The sequence below is a fragment of the Leucoraja erinacea genome, chromosome 26 (assembly GCF_028641065.1).
Source record: "Leucoraja erinacea ecotype New England chromosome 26, Leri_hhj_1, whole genome shotgun sequence".
NCBI classification, from domain to species: Eukaryota; Metazoa; Chordata; class Chondrichthyes; order Rajiformes; family Rajidae; genus Leucoraja; species Leucoraja erinaceus.
This window is the reverse complement of record NC_073402.1, coordinates 17,547,286-17,560,812: the sequence shown is the minus strand read 5'-3', so window position 1 is coordinate 17,560,812 and position 13,527 is coordinate 17,547,286. Positions and strand designations below refer to the sequence as shown.

General features: G+C 40.4%; 1 protein-coding gene across 2 annotated transcripts in view; it reads left to right on the top strand.

Moving 5' to 3' along the window:
• The window catches only part of eloa (elongin A), a 66,743-nt gene that overhangs the window by 9,612 nt on the left and 43,604 nt on the right, over positions 1 to 13,527 (top strand). For both annotated transcript variants that reach the window (XM_055656238.1, XM_055656237.1), the window contains exon 2: positions 12,732 to 12,788. In XM_055656238.1, the coding sequence (XP_055512213.1) occupies positions 12,757 to 12,788 (32 nt within the window). In that variant the 5' untranslated portion in view covers positions 12,732 to 12,756. The remainder of the gene's footprint in view (positions 1 to 12,731; positions 12,789 to 13,527) is intronic.

Sequence of the window (13,527 nt, the reverse complement as noted above, 5' to 3'; positions counted from 1 at the left end):
CTCTATCATTATGTGTCTATCTTCAGTGTAAGCCAGCATTCATGTAAGGTACCCAACATCAGACCTGGGTGGAATGAGTTTGTGGCTGAGCAGTATGCTGAGGCAAGAGAGGCCTTTAGACTCTGGTCAGAGGCAGGTAGGCCTAGACAGAGGGGGTATTGCTAGATATGAAAAAACGCACAAATGCTAGAGTTAAGTATGCACTTCGTGTTATTAAGAAAAATGAAAACACAATGAGAGCAGACTCACTTGCCAGAAAGCTACAGAACAACAACCTTACTAACTTCCGGAAAGAGGTCAAAGTAATGAATAACAATTAAACACCCCTACCGTCTGACATTGAAGGTGTTAGTAGCCCAGAAAAAAAGCTGAGATTTGGCGTGAGCACTACCGTAACCTTTTTAATTGTGTTAAAAGTAACCCAGTTAGAATCAATCATGAACATATTGATCTCTCAGCAGATATGATAGTTAGGGCAGCAGATGTCTATGATGCCGTTAACATGTTGGATAACAACAAAGCCTGCGGTATGGACTGCATTACTGCAGAACATCTAAAATATGCCAGCTATAAGCTCTGCCCTTTGCTTTCCATGTGCTTTAATGGTTGTCTGGTTCATGGTGCCCTGCTAAATGCTATTATGTCTGTAATGTTAGTGCCTATGCTTAAAGACAAGGTTGGTAAGCTCAACAGTATTGACAATTATCGACCTATTGCATTAGCCAGTATCTTGTCTAAAGTTCTGGAGAGAATACTGCTAACAAAGCTAGAAATGTATGCCCTTACTACTGACAATCAGTTTGGGTTCAAAAGAAAACATGGAACTGACCAGTGTATCTATGCTCTTAAAGAGATTGTGTTCAGGTACACAAGCCTGAATTCATCTGTAATCCTATGTTTTATTGATGCGTCCAAGGCATTTGATAGAATTAATCATGAACAATTTTTTTGTAAATCAAACGTTTCAGGTTAAATGGGACAATGTTGTATCTGCTCCATTCTGTGTTAGTAACGGAGTGCGGCAAGGAGGAATTTTGTCTCCTATTTTATTTAATGTTTATATGGATGAATTATCAAATCAGTTAAATAGGTTAAAAACTGGCTGTCTTGTGGGCAACACTATTGTTAATCATCTTATGTATGCAGACGACCTGGTCCTGCTCTGTCCATATAGTGCTGGGCTGCAGCAGATGTTGAAGGTGTGCTCTCAGTATGGCCTTGATTATGACATAAAGTATAACGCTAAGAAAAGCCGCATAATGATAGTTAGAAACGCTGAGGACAGGAAATCAACTTTTCCGACCTTTTATTTGTCAGACAGTCCTCTAACTGAGTGTGAGGAAATTAAATACCTAGGTCATGTCATATCCGATGACTGGACGGATGACAAAGACCTCTACCGACAGCGCTGTAAAATTTATTTTCAAGCTAACATACTTATAAGGAAGTTTTCTATGTGCTCTGACTCTGTGAAGTGTTCCTTGTTCAGAACCTATATCACACCGTTATATACTGCTCAATTGTGGTCTAACTATAAGAAAAAGAGTATGCAGAGGCTCAAGGTAGCATACAATGATGCAATGAGATTGCTGCTTCGTGTCCCTAGGTGGCATAGTGCCAGTCAATTGTTTGTGTCCACTAAAGTGCCAACCTGTGAAGCACTCTTAAGACAGCTGATGTTTAGTTTTATGTGTCGCCTGGACAAGTCAGAGAACCACATAATTGAAGCCCTAGTCAGCCCTCTGAAAAGCTGCTATAGATTCACTTCTAGGCTAAGATGGCCTAAGGCTAAGATTTTCTTTACTCGGAGAGTGGTTTTCTTTACTCAGAGAGTGGTAGCTGTGTGGAATGAGCTTCCAGTAAAGGTGGTGGAGGCAGGTTCGTTTTTATCATTTAAAAATAAATTGGATAGTTATATGGATGGGAAGGGAATGGAGGGTTATGGTCTGAGCGCAGGTATATGGGACTAGGGGAGATTATGTGTTCGGCACGGAGTAGAAGGGTCGAGATGGCCTGTTTCCGTGCTGTAATTGTTATATGGTTATATTATATGGTTATATGGCATTGGTGCAATAGCTTGTATATCTTATAGGCTAATATGCAATTTTTATGTATTTTTTGTATCTCCTTATACTGTATGATGTGTTATGTGGACCTGTGTCTGAAATAAAGCGTTATTATTATTTGCAGTTCCTTCCTACACATATACAGAATGAACTACCTGTACCTGTTGCTGTTTCTGATCAGCAGGTGACTGGAGCAGTGGAACAGTTTGCCAATTGCTGTCCCAGCTGCCTCCTTACTGCCTACTTACCAGCAACATTGCTGTTGCCTCACTGCAATGTTGGAATCTAGTGTTTTGCAGCTATTTAATTAGTATGTGGCTCTTGGCATTTAACAATTTAGCTTCTCTGAGATGTTGCTGTGTAACTAAGCACCTGGCTGAATGAAAACCTGGAAAAGGTTATAAACTCTGAGAGGAAAGAGGGGCAAGTAGATCTTGTGAATGATATGAATTATCATTTGCTCAAATACCAGACCAAAGAGGCTGAAAGATTCTGGGCAATTAGCCAAAGACAGGAATTGGCATAATACTGTTTTTAAATACTTTATAGCTTTTTCAAATCCTTGTTAGTTCCCAAATGATCGGCATGGAAATCCCAGCAATCTTTCTCGGTATGTCCCTTTTTTTTGTGGGTGGGGATGTGTATAACCAATTTCCCCTCCAAAGCAGCCAAGCAACCTCACCGTGTTTCCACTTCCTTCATCTCTAAATCAAAAGTGATGTCATTGGTGTTTACACAAGATAGTCAGGTGTCTTCTCTTCACTTCTCTTCCCTCCAAGAGTCAAGTCAAGAGTATTTTATTGTCATATGTCCCGGACGGGACAATGAAATTCTAACTTGCTGCAGCACAACAGAATATGTGAATATGTAAACATTGTATGTAACGGGGGAAAAAAGAAAAAGTTCAATAAATAACAAATATAGTGCAAATAACAAATAATAATATTGTCTTTTGCAGTTCAGAGCTCATAGATTATTCGTTGTGTTTAATAGCCTGATGGCTGTGGGGAAGAAGCTGTTCCTGAACCTAGACACTATAGTCTTCAGGCTCCCTGAATGTGAACACTGTTATTACCAAGCAGTGTGGAATTCACCACAGAATTAGCCCACTAAACTCACAGAGGGGGCTTTATGGGCACTGCAAGATTGGCAACTGTTGCATGTCATGGTCACAACCAAACATTGAATGGCAGGACAATCCTAATCTATTTCTTTAAACAGGCTGGTTACTTACATTTAAAAATGCACTATATAGATATATTGTTCTAGATCCCGAAGTGGTGTTCAATTCGTTGCTTAGAAACATAGGCAATTGATGTGTTTTTGTTTGTTTGGAAATTGTTTTGATGCTGTAAGTTTGCAGTTGGGGAAATGAATAGGGAAAATCCTAGAGCAAGATTCTATTACGTGTGTAGTTGGTGTGTGGAATTTAGTAATCTGCTGTTGGATACCTCAGTATGGTAATCTGATATGTTCAGTGACACAAATAAGAACACAAAATGTTGCAAACACTGAGCTACATCTGCAGAAACTGAGTTAATGTTTCGGGTCGAACCGTGATGAGAGAAGGCAAGTTAATTTTTTGTGGACGATGGATGGAGCAAAATGAATATGTCTTTAAGGTGGTTGTCAGGGGGATACGTTTTAGATGGAGGCATCCAGTTTATCTGTTGATGAGGGCAGTTAGACAAAATGAAGAAAAGAGCATAAAAGCTTTGAAATGTAGAGCTAAAGGAAATGCCCAGAGGTAGAATGCTGGAGTAACTCAGTGGGACAGGAAGCATCTCTGGAGAGAAGGAATGGGCGACGTTTCGGGTCGAGACCCTTCTTCAGACTGAAGGTAGACAAGATTGCTGGAGAAACTCAGTGGGTGAGGCAGCATCTATGGAGCGACGGAATAGGTGACGAAGTCTGAAGAAGGGTCTCGACCCGAAACGTCACCTATTCCTTTGCTCCATAGACGCTGCCTCACCCGCTGAGTTTCTCAGACATTTTTGTTGATTTTTCCAGCATCTGCAGTTCCTTCTTGAATACTTCTTCAGACTGATGTCAGGGAGTGGGCAGGACAGAGATAGAATGTAATCGGAGACAGTAAGACCGGCGGGAGAACTGGGAAGGGGAGGGGATGGATAGAGAGGGAAAGCAAGGGCTATTTGAAGTTGGAGAAGTCAATGTTCATACTGTTGGGGTGTAAGCTATTCATACTAGCCAATTATAATGCTTGTTTGTAGTGACTCCGCCTAGTATGTGGTTTATATTATCAAGAGCTTGCCTACGCTAGTTGGTATGAGTAGCTCCTAGGAAATGTAATGTCCTGCAGATCCTTGCTGTAAGTAGATTTAATAAACATGTGTTGTATCTTGATATGTGTTCGACTCAACTCATTACATGGTGTCAGAAGTGGGATACGAAACCACGCCTCCAGTTCAAGACCAGAACTTGAGTCTAGGTCCAGTGGAATCTGCCAAAACGAACTTTTGGCATCTAGAATGGAGAATACTGATGCGTTGTCTATCTGAGCAGCAACTTCCTCTATTGTTTGCATTGGGTAATGCGGGCGTTTGATGGCAGTGTTAAGGTCTCTGGGGTTTATGGAGATATGGATCTCCTCCTTGTTTTTCTTTGTTGCGACCACCATGGTGGAAACCCAGTCAGATGGGTCAGTAACTTCAGCAATAACACCCATTGAGACCATCTGCTTGAGTTCATTGTGTACTCTGTCACGCATGGCATGCAGAACACAATGTGGTGCTTGCACCACAGGAGTGACTTTGGGGTCGACAACATTGTGGTGTTTGATAGGCAACTTGCCGAGCTCATTGTTAAACAGTTCTTTGTATTGAGAGAGTACCTGTTGAGTGGGTCCATCAGCAAGAAAGAGTTGATGGACAGCGCGGCCAAAGTATACCAGGCCTAGATCGTGGCATGCATTGATACCGAGCAAAATCTCTGAATCCCCCTTAACAATATAAAACTTTAAGGTACGGGTCTGCGCACCTATGGTGCACTTTAAATCAGCTTGTCCAAGTGGGTGTAGAACATCTCCCCCGTAAGCCCGACGCGTGGCAGAGGCTTTTTCAATACGTTCAGCATTACGAGTTTTTTAGAACTCTAGTAATGAGATGATGTTGCATTTTGCGCCAGTATCAACCTTCGCGGTCAACGGCCTGTTATTCACAAACATGGTTACCTCTAGGTCAAGTTGCTCATTAGATGAAGGGAGGAGAGAGGCAGTCATCCAGCTTGGCTGGCCAGATAAACAACACAGCACCCCACTCGCAATTCCCCCCCCCCATGCTTCCTGGTTCGCGACAAATTGGTATTACAGGAAGGGATTATAGTTAAGGGCCACAAGGCAGTGGTCCCAGCTGTCCTACGGGATAAGTACTTCGACACCGTCCACAGAGGCCACCCATTGGATACGGTGATTTTGTGTGATTTTACAAACTTTCCCAAATGTGTTATTAACATTCCACCTATATTGCTTAGCCACTGATGCTTCTTTGTTTCTACAAGGAAAGATGTAGATTGGCTATTTCATACTAGCCAATTATAGTGCTTGTTAGTAGTGACTACGCCTAGTATTTATATTATCAAGAGCTTGCCTACGCTAGTTGGTATGAGTAGCTGCTAGGAAATGCAGATCCTTGCTGTAAGTAGATTGAATAAACATGTGTTGTATCTTAATATGCGTTCGACTCAACTCATTACACCACCCAAGAGAAATATGAGATGCTGTTCCTCCTATTTGCGCTGGGCCTTACTCTGACAATGGAGTAGGCCCAGGACAGAAAGGTCAGATTGGGAATGGGAGGGGGAGTTAAAGTGCTAAGCAACCGGGAGATCAGGTAGGTTAGGGGGCCTGAGCGGAGGTGTTCAGCAAAACGATCGCCGAGCCTGCGCTTGGTGTCGCCGATGTACAGAAGTTGACACCTGGAACAGCGGATACAGTAGATGAGGTTGGAGGAGGTACATGTGAACCTCTGCCTCACCTGAAAAGACTGTTGGGGTCCTTGCATGGAGTCAAGGGGGCAGGTAAAGGGACAGGCGTTGCATCTCCTGCAGTTGCAGGGGAAAGTACCGCGGGAGGGGTGGTTTGGGTGGGAAGGGCCGAATTGACCACTGAGTTGCGGAGGGAACGGTGCCTGCGGAAAGGAGAAGAGGGTGGAGATGGGAAGATGTGGCCAGTAGTGGGACCCCATTGGAGGTGGCGAAAGTGTTGGAGGATTATATGCTGCATGCGAGGGCTTATAGGGTGGAAGGAGAATTGACCTGTAAAGATACAAGCAGAGAAATCGTCAACTTTAGAGTCAAGTTAGGTTGGTAGAAGATGAGGTCCAGGTCTTCAAGCTTGCTTGCAAATGGCCACAGCCCGTGGGAGTGGGATAGCGAATTAAAGAGGCAAACAACAGGAAGCTTGTGGTCACCACTGGGCTGAACACAAGTACTTCAGTTCTCAAAATTAGTCTTGTATCTGAAACGTTGATTTGCTTGGTTTCCATAGATGCAGCCTGACTTGCTGAATGTTCCCGGTAATTTTGGTTCATACTTCAAATTTACAGCATCTGCAGATTTTTTAAATTATTACTTATTTGAAACTTACAGACATTTGTTTCAAATAATTATGCTTGTCGGGGAGTGGGATTGGTGACTGAAATGTGCTTGTTGCTGTGCTAAAGTGTCAGGTGGATGCTATTTTTGCTACTCTGGCAACTGTACCATGTCTGTGTGGCTGTTTATAGCTTCATCAGTAACTGCTACGTGTGGGATTTCCATAGATGGAGGTTGATGTCAATGCAAGTTCAGCTATTCCAAAGTTCTCTGAAGGAGCATCAGCAGCCTGCCATATATGGTACCAAAGCAGCCATATGCTGTCCTTCCTACACAATCTTCTTGCGGAAGCATGGTATTTAACCAGCAGCAATGCGGGCAAATGACTCTTGAAGAATTTGGAATGTACCGTTAGTGGGCTTGGACAAATCATAGGATTTTATTTATGATTGACTTGATAGTTACAATCTTGTTCCTCAAATCAGACGTTTGTGAACTCGAGTGTCATTTGAGAATCTAAGCTGATGCATGAAGACGGTGGGGAGAGGGCAAGCGGGTGGGGTAGATGACAAAGTATAATATTACCCTATTTGAGGTTGAAAGAGTTGGATTCCTTATTCACTCCAAAAACCAAAATTGCTGCAAATGGAACTCTGTGTACAAATTAGCTGTATGTTTCCTGGTTACCACAGCGGCTACTCATCAAAATAGCATTTCGATCTAAAATATTATCGGGTTGTTTTTAGTCATATAAATGCAAATTTGTCCTTTTACATTTGAAATCTCTGAGGAATTCCTCAGAAGTGTTTTAACTTGAGGAAAGCAATGGCATTTTTCTCCGAGTACAAAATAAAACAGTTTAGTAGAGAATCCTCTTCAATACAGTACCTATTGTGGGATTGAACAGAATAAACTGGGAAGCTCCTTCTAAATATGCCTCTATTCATTTTAGTGTTACTGGGCTCAGGAGGGAAAAATTCATCACCTTATGAAACACTTGAACTTTAAGAAGCTTGAGATCTTAACGCCATCTTATGAAACTTTTTAAAAAGTGCTATTTTGCAGATATCTGGGAGGGATAGGATGACTATACTTGTCTCATCATTTTCATAACTAGTGAATGTTTCGGGTGCTGAGTGTTTCCAGCATTTTTAATTTTGGGTTAGGCAAGATGACAAGCCAAACCGAGTCAACATTTTGGGTCAAAGACCTTATGTCAGAACTGTTTGGGGAAAATAGAGAAATTTTAAGTTGCAGGGAGAGTGTGGTACGAATTTACATTTCAGTCCCCCTCTTCTCTTCTTATCTGATGCTCTTTTGTTTCCTTATCACCTCTAGCCTTTGTCACCTATTCCACCCATCTACCAATCAAACATATCTCACTAGTATCCACCCATCACTTGCCAACTTTGCCCCACCTCCCAACTTCTCTTTTTCCCTCTAATCCATCAGTCTCAAGGAGGGTCTGTCTTTCCATCCTTAGGTGCTGTCCGACCCGCTTAGTTCCTTCAGCACTTGTGTTTTCCTGCATATTACAGCATCTGCAGTTCCTTGTGTCAATATGTGGGTAATTTGCATTGATTGTTTATGACCATTTCCTCTGTAGGCCATTCATCTGTAATGTTAACTCAGTTTTTCTTTATCTACTAGCATGCGCTGAACTGCTGGAAATGTCTTATCGCTCTTAGGGCTAACGGAACCAAGGGATTTTGGGAGAAAGCAGGAACTGGTACTGATTTTGGATGATCAGCCATGATCATATTGAATAGTGGTGCTGGCTCAAAGGGCTGGATGCTCTACTCCTGCACCTTCTTCTTCTTGCGTATGGCGTGCACAGCCTAAAGTTGTAGGACAACTTGTTCTATTTGATCTTATTTGACTGTGCACACCGGGGTTGATTGCATTAGTCAAAACAGGGCGGACCACGTGAAGGGTTGCAATCTTCCACCCCACTCCTGCACCTATTTTCTATGTTTACATTTTACAGACTTCTATCTATCTACTCACTGTACGAATAGCTGTCAGTCATCTCAATTTGACCCATTAACATTTCTTTCTTCAGAGATTCACAAGTGGTGTGATTCTTCACCTTTTAACTTAATGTTCATTTTAGGATCTGCCATAGTATTTTTTATTCCTCATTCAATTTCAATTTCAATTTCAATTTCATTTAGGTTTCACCCTTATGTTTGCAAGCCTAGCTTACTTTTGAACTTGCAATAGCTTCCTTATCATGATCACGGTTTTACTTCCTTTTCAGCTCTTCTGGTTTTTTGATGCCTTTCCCCACAATGGAACATTTTGATTCTGTTGTGGGGGGACGTTCATGTTGAATTCTATAATGTGTTGTGTCATTTTTTCTTATTTTTAATTTTTCTATGGATTTACGGAAACTTCATTATTTCTTTTATGTAAAGCACTTTGGTATCAACGCGAGTTGATTTAAACGTGCTATATAAATAAAATTTACTTACTTTACTTACTTCCTGCTTTTCTGACTAGCTTTGGTCTTTGAACTTCTTCAAGACTGCTTTCAGCACAGGCCTAACTAATATTTTTTTCCATTTCCTTGCTGAATGTAATTTTGCATAGGAACATTGTAAATTAGGGGATGCTATGGTTTTGGTTTAGATAAACGATCTGAGGTTTGATTGGAAAGGACAATCGACCTGTTTATTTCCTTAATCTATCAGATTGAAGAATTGTGGATAAACAGTGCAGAGTTTGACTAGGAAAATATCGATTACAATATTGAGTTGCACGAAAGTGAGAGGCAGCTTTGATTAAAAAAGAGCTAAGAAAATTAAATTTTGTTATAATTCATGTGTGAAAGAATTGAATGCCAAAATCGCGGATAGCATGTTTAGGGAGCTGGCCACATTACACCTTTTTAAATGTGAGCAGAAAGAGAGGACAAAGAGAATGGATGAATACCAAATTGGAGGAGCTGACACAGTGCAGGAGTCTTTGGGGATAATCTCATTCTTATCTTATTTTTTCGTGTACTGTGTGGGTGAGACATGCAGCCAGTGTCTGGAGTGTGTTCTCATAAAAAACTGCACAAGATAGAAGGAGGAAACATGAGAGAGCAATAATAATTAAGGATTCAGTAGTTATGGGGAAGATATGTGCTTCTGTGTTTGCAGACAAGATTGCATTGCCGTCCTGGTGCCTGGGCAAAGATTTCACATTGACTTTAGAACATCTTTAAGGAGGAGAGTAAACAGCCACTGGAGGTTGTGATTCATATCATTGATAATAACATAGCGAGAGACGTGTTTCTTGCAGACAGCATTTAGGGATGTAAGAAAGAAGTTAAAATGTTCTTATCATGTGCACGTGATGTTGAATACAGAAATCAGAAGATAAAGCTGATGAATGGCCAAAGAGATGATGTAGGAAGGAGGGCTATAGATTATGACAAATGTCAAGTTGTAAGTACCAGCACGAGCTAGGCTAATTCTAAATAAATCAAAGGGAAAAGGAAAGTTTAAAATGAGAGACAAATAATGTCTCTCAATGACAAAGATTGATCTGCTAAAATAAATGCGAACCTAAAAGTGTTCTCTAGGCAGATAAGGAATTAAAAGGTAGTCCAAAAATGGCCTTGCATTTGAATGCCAAGGGTAGTGTTAAGTTACTAAATGAGTACATTGCATCTTGCTTCACTAGCGAAGAGGGTATTTTTAAAACAATAGTTAAGGTGGAGATATGTTAAAAACTAATAACATGTCATCAGGAACTACAGGAGGAAATTGCAGGTGCCTAACTATAATCTTTTAATGTTGGGGGCCTGAAGATTAGTAAATGCCACTCCAAGAAGCCACAGGCCTGTAATTTTAACTTCTGTGGTCACCTGGAGGAAAATTAATTTAGGCAAACCTGCAGGGATTTGTTAAGGGCTCATTTAATGTAACCAAATTGATAGAATGTCAATGATAATGTGACTAGACTTGATGAGGGTAATGCAGTCAATGTGGTGTATATGGGCTCCCAGAAGGCTTTTGATAAGATGACGCCAAACAGATTTGTTAGCAAAGATGAAGCACATGGCATAAAAGGGACACGAATATGAAGTTGGCTAAGAGATGGGCAATGGGTGCTGTGAATGATTGTTCTTCTGAAAGGTGAGAAGTAGCATCCTTAGGAACTTGTGTTAGAATCAAAACATTTTTCAAATTTATATTAATGACCTGGACTGGGGGAGGGGTGAATAGGTGCAAGCCACAACTTTTAAATTTACAAATGACATATCATTTGGCATTATTGTGAAATGCAAAGATGATAGTGATAAATCACAGCAGGATACAAGTAGGCTGGCAAAATGGGCAGATGCATGGTTGATGAAGTCAGTGAAATGTGAGGTGATGGAAGAGTATACAATAGGGTGAATTGATGCACAAGCCATTGAAAGTGTCTGGGCAGTTTGAAAAAACTGTTAATAAGGCACCCACAATCTAGGGATCTATCAATACTGACTTTAAAAGCAGGAGGTCAAGTTGATCCTTCATGGAATGCTTGTCTGTTCTCTGCTGGAGAGCTATGCTCAGTTCTGATCACATTGTTATAGAAACGGTAGGGAGGTATTGGAAAGAGTCGAGAGAAGACTTCAGAGAATGACCCTTGAGATGAGGTAAAGCAGTTACAAAGACATTGGAGAATTCGGGACCCTTTTCAGATCTAATAGCAGTATATAAAATGATGTGAGGCCTGAATAGTATGGATAGTGGGAGATTGTTTCCATCACTAAAATAATCAGGAATGGAATTAAGAGTGACATGAGGAAAGCAGCATGTGTTTGGAAACTAAAATGTGTTGCATTGCATCTGATATGCAGATGTGATGGAAGCTAGTTTTATTGTGGTCTTCAGGAAGGAATTGGATAAATATATGGTAAGGAAAATTTGGCTGAGATATGAAGAAGAGTCCGAATTAACAAGTTGTCCATGCCAGCTCTCTGCTAGATCATGATGGTCCAAATGGCACCTTTCTGTGTAAAAACATTCAGTGACTGGTGGTCTGTAAATTTGAGCTTGGTGAGGAATGCAGCAGTCATTTTGCAGACAACAAGACCTCGCAACCTATAATAAGACATTTGTCAAGATAATCTTTTGATTGCTTGAATTAATGTTGATTATGCGATGAATATTGAATGGGACACTGGGAAGTACATTATTTCTCTTCTTTGAATAGTGAGTGCCATGGGATATTTTGTATTCACCCAAATAGGCTGCATAATGTCTCATCTGAACGAAAATATCTCTGACAATGCTGCTTTCCCTCAGTTTAACACTGAAATGGCATGGTAATCCATGTTCATTCACACAGAGTAGAGTCTGAACCCGCATCCTACAATGAAATGAGAATGTTCACAACAAGGTACAACTAATACCCAATAACATTTAATTTTTATTGCTGTGCAGTTCCTTCAATCTATAAATAGTGTTGGTATATTCTACCAGTTGATACTGTGAGCTGTAGAATAAATTAAAACATGGTGGATTGTATTTTAACCTCTTCGTTGTCTTTGAGAGAGGTTTTGTATATGTAACCAAAGATGGAATTTAATTTACAATTATATTTTTTCACCAGATTGATTGCACTTTACAACTACTTTGAACAGAATTGACAGAAATATTTGTTTTTTACCAAAACAATTTATAAGTTACTGAAGTTTGTGAATTTAAGTTTTGTATGCTTTAACATGTACTGTTCCAATAACTTAATGGTGGAGGCTCTGTTCAAATAATGGATGAAAAGTGGGTATTTATATAAAATTACTGAGCACCCTGTGTGCTTGCGGAACCATATTGGGGATTGCAAAAAATATCTGTAGAAATGCCAAATGTAACACATGCTGGAAGCTATCTCATATTTTGACTGTTCCCCACTGGCAATCCAGGTACATGATTGAAAGCTGGAGTTTTATTTTTCATTGAACTGGTTAACTTTGTATTGTAATCAAATGTCAGTAATACTCCTGTGCCCTGAATGTTCTGCTTATTCATCCAGAGAATATGAATGTCACTGGAGAGAATTTCAATTGTTCTTTATGCTACACGATAAATGCAATTATGTACTTTGAAGGTTTAAATAATATTTTTGTTTGCGCAGATCCTGAAGACTTTAAAACGCTTACATGAACTTCCTGTCACTGTGGATATTCTTGCTGTAAGTTATGACCTTTTGATTGCTCAAGATTTTGGGTGGGAGTAGAGCGTAGTTCCTGTTTTTTTCTTCCTCTCTTAAAATAAAGTTTATTTATGTACGAGATATTGATGTCGCTGTCAAAGCCAACATTTATTCCCCAACTCTGATTAACTTTGGAAAAATGACAGTGAACTGCCATCTTGAACTACTGCTATATGTACAATGAAGATAGTTTTGCTTAGTTGAAGTTCCAGCATATTGATGGGGATGATAAAGACAGCAATGTATTGCCAAATCTAGATTGTGTGTGACATTGAGATCCAGGAGTTGTATGTGTTTGCAGTCCTTTAACAACTTTGGAGTTGGGTCTTGCACGTTTGTGAGGTGCTCTTAGAGTAATCTAGGAATGGAAATGTAAAATTGTATTTCCATGAGTTCTGGAGTATTGCAATTGCTTGGAATTTGCTGATGGATGAAAAAGAGTAGCACAGTTTTTAAAAAGGTTCAATAAAACTCTGATAGTCCAACATCTGAATATTCAGAGCTGATGATGGTGCAGTAGCTGGCTCACTCATTACCCCAGGATATGAGGCGGGGTCCGGAGTGCAAGCAGAGTATGTGGCTCTCATTGGGGGTGTAGCTGAAGCTAAAACAGGGGTCCACAAAACCAGGGTCAGGAAGATAGATAGGTGCATGGCTGGAGCTCTGGTCCAGAGTGCTTGTATATTTATAACTCTTTAAACTCATTGGAAAATGTATC